Below are 3036 nucleotides of genomic sequence, written 5' to 3'. Positions count from 1 at the left end.
TGACAAGTGCACTTAGCAACTTACACATCACAATATAAGACGCAAAATGAATAAAAATTGTGCCACTGAAGCTGCCCCTCCCTGAAGTGATGTGCTGCCGAATCGGTCCAGCGTGGCTAGCCCAGGTGGTGTGACAGCTGCGGCCCCTGTTTGGCCAGATCATCCCACGGCGGGACGAGCCGACGGCCGACCCAGGACCGGCCGTACCAGGTGACGATCGGCGGCCTGCGCATGGACACCGAGTACGAGTTCTCAGTCACGCCGCTCGACCGGCGCATGACCAAGGAGCGCCAGCACAGCAAGAGCGTGCAGGTCCGCACCAAGGCATGTAAGTTTGCTCTGGCCCGCGGTGGCGACCGCAGAGCCCCGCTCGGGCGACGGCGCGGCGTCCGCTGCGGCTGGTGATAAGCACCTGCGCGCCGGCCATCCTCGCGCCCCGGGTCGGGGTCGGCTAATGTCCGTGTTTGATGTCGTCAGCGGATGACGCTTGTCAGCAAGCCCGCACGACTCCGTGCCTTCATCACTACGTCGCGTGGCAGCACAGAGCTACATTTTACCGGCTCCATAAAAATTCTAATCGAATGGCGTCGGTCACCACGTCGGAGTATCGGAGCGTACCGCAGCGAGAAAAGTTAACCTTTCGCGGCATGTCGGCTGCTGTAGCTTCCTGCAATGTCTAACACCAGCGGAAGATCACTGCCCCCACCGGTCCTCTTACGGCGGTCATTCTGAGCCGTCTGTTTTTAGCACCAGCCATTCGTCTTGTCATCTAGATAAATTGGTAACATGTGGTGTCGTAATTAAACAGCGCACCGGCGCGATTTAACCTATCCGGCCGGGCAGCCAGTGTTCTGATGGAGCCTGGGAACACTCAGGATTTCAGATCCATCAGGTCAGATGCAGCCATATGGCGAGGCAGCTGCTGCTAAATTACAACCGATCCGAGTGAGCGAGAGTGTTCCGGAGTTGAAGCTGAAAAAGGCGTCGCGGCTGCGAGAAAAAGCTCAAAAGAATTCCGAGGAAAAATCTGACAAAACTGCGTTCAATTGAAACAAATTGCAGCTTTGTTTGGTTCTAGTTCCGCTTTTACCACCCACCAGCATCGACACGAACAAATGTGAGATCAAATCAAGCCCCAGCTTCTAACCCGACCACATAGCGGAGTGCGGGTCTCTCAGCAGAGAACCGCTTCACACGCCCGCGGTGCCGAGCCGGCGTCAGTGACGTCAGCTGTGTGTCTGTGTGCACCCCAGCAGTCTCGGCGAGCACGCGCTGTCTGGCGGGCGCCAGCGAGATGACCGTACACATGCACGCCGTGACGTCAGCTGTGTGTCTGTGTCCGCTCCGGCGGTCTCGGCAAGCACGTGCTGTCTGGCGGGCGCCAGCGAGATGACCGTACACATGCACGCCGTGACGTCAGCTGTGTGTCTGTGTACGCTCCGGCAGTCTCAGCGAGCATGCGCTGTCTGGCGGGCGCCAGCGAGGTGACCGTACACATGCACGCCGTGACGCCAGCTGTGTATCTGTGTCCGCTCCGGCGGTCTCGGCGAGCACGCGCTGTCTGGCGGGCGCCAGCGAGGTGACCGTACACATGCACGCCGTGACGTCAGCTGTGTGTCTGTCTACGTTCCGGCAGTCTCGGCAAGCACGCGCTGTCTGGCGGGCGCCAGCGAGGTGACCGTGCACACGGGACCACACTTCGCCGGTCGTCTCTCGGTCGAGGACGACCCGAGCGGGGCCTGCGGCGTGCAGGGAGACCCGGACAGTGAACGACAGGTGTACGTCCTGAGGATCGATCACAGCGCCTGCCGCACCGAGAAGCGGGACATGGAGGTGAGTGGAAGAGGAACATGCATGGACATAGGCTGTTCTGGACATGAACAAACAAATACTTTTAGTCAGCTCCTATCTAGCAATGTGCGTGGGCTTACACTTGACCAACATCCGTTCGTTTCTTGTTGCGTGAAATATATAAGAAGTTATCGAGGTAACATTTTGTGCCCCACTGTGTGCGTCACGCCCAGTGACGGTGTGTGGAGGCCATGCTGGGGGGGGGGGGGGGGGGGAGCCGTGCCCCTCAGCCGGCGTCACGTGTCGTGCCGTGACGTGTCGTCACCTGACCCATGTCGTGTGCTTTCGCCAGGTGCGCACGTTCGTCATGGTGCAGGAGCAGGACACGATCCAAACGCACAGCACGCGCCGCTTCCTCGTCATCTGCAACTACCAGTCTCACTCATTTACCGTCAGCGCAGGGTATGGGCGGCGGCGGCGGCGCCAGCGGCGAGCTGGGAGGTCGGCTCTGGCAGCCGCCGGCGCCGGATGCCACAGGTCGCTGTCCTCGGAGGGCAGGCTGAGCCACAGGGTGGTCCGGTGCGCAGTCTGGGATGGGAACACTGGGTCACGGATAGACTTATTGCTGACTGTACTTTGGCTTGTAGACAGATTGGCGACAGGTGCCCACTTCAAGAGTTCTTGGAAAAACTTGATGAAGCTTGGCCACCTTGGATGGCAGCAAAGTCGATGCAATGCTCAGGGGTAGGCAGTCGAAACTCCTTCACGGAGCGTGAGCCATTCCCACCCTTGCGATGTGCGAGCTTTAGTTGAAAAACTGACATCTAAAATCCAACTCATTGTGTACAAGTTCCACCGGCTCTGTTGCAACGAATCACACGAAAGGTCACGCGCAAGTAGCTAAAGCAGCTCACATGCGCAGGGGTGAGAATTTGCACGCGTTGCAGACAGCCTCTCCACCGCTTTCGTTGTCCGGCAGGGTGAACCTGCCGAAGCTGCCGCTGCTGACGGCCGTGGGGTCACGAGTGGAGGCGGTGCCGGCCGGACCGGACAGCGAGCCGCCGCAGCTGCCGCCCGTGTCGTCCGCCCGGGAGGGGCGCCGGCTCACCGTGACGTCCGGCCGACCCGCCATCGGCCGGACATCGTCTGTCGCCGCCGCCAGCCTTGTGTCGCCTGTGGAGGAGGCGGCGCCCACCGGTGCGTACAGACGGCGCCAGCTGCCCGGCGATGTCCGTCTGAGGGTGA

At 60.5% G+C, this 3036-nt stretch overlaps 1 protein-coding gene across 1 annotated transcript; it reads left to right on the top strand.

The window, feature by feature from the left end:
* Positions 1-217: 217 nt before the first annotated feature.
* LOC119096520 (uncharacterized) lies at positions 218-2834 on the top strand (the record flags this gene model as incomplete). The annotated part of the gene is made up of 4 exons (XM_037219428.1): positions 218-328; positions 1637-1833; positions 2144-2253; positions 2771-2834. Coding segments are annotated over exons 1-4 (468 nt in total), but the record flags the coding sequence as incomplete, so codon positions are not given.
* Between the last annotated feature and the right edge of the window lie 202 nt (positions 2835-3036).

This window comes from Pollicipes pollicipes, unplaced genomic scaffold (assembly GCF_011947565.3).
Source record: "Pollicipes pollicipes isolate AB1234 unplaced genomic scaffold, Ppol_2.1 Scaffold_4295;HRSCAF=5057_pilon_pilon_pilon, whole genome shotgun sequence".
Taxonomy (NCBI): domain Eukaryota; kingdom Metazoa; phylum Arthropoda; class Thecostraca; order Pollicipedomorpha; family Pollicipedidae; genus Pollicipes; species Pollicipes pollicipes.
Note: the sequence above shows the minus strand (reverse complement) of the source record. Positions and strands in the feature narration are given on the sequence as shown.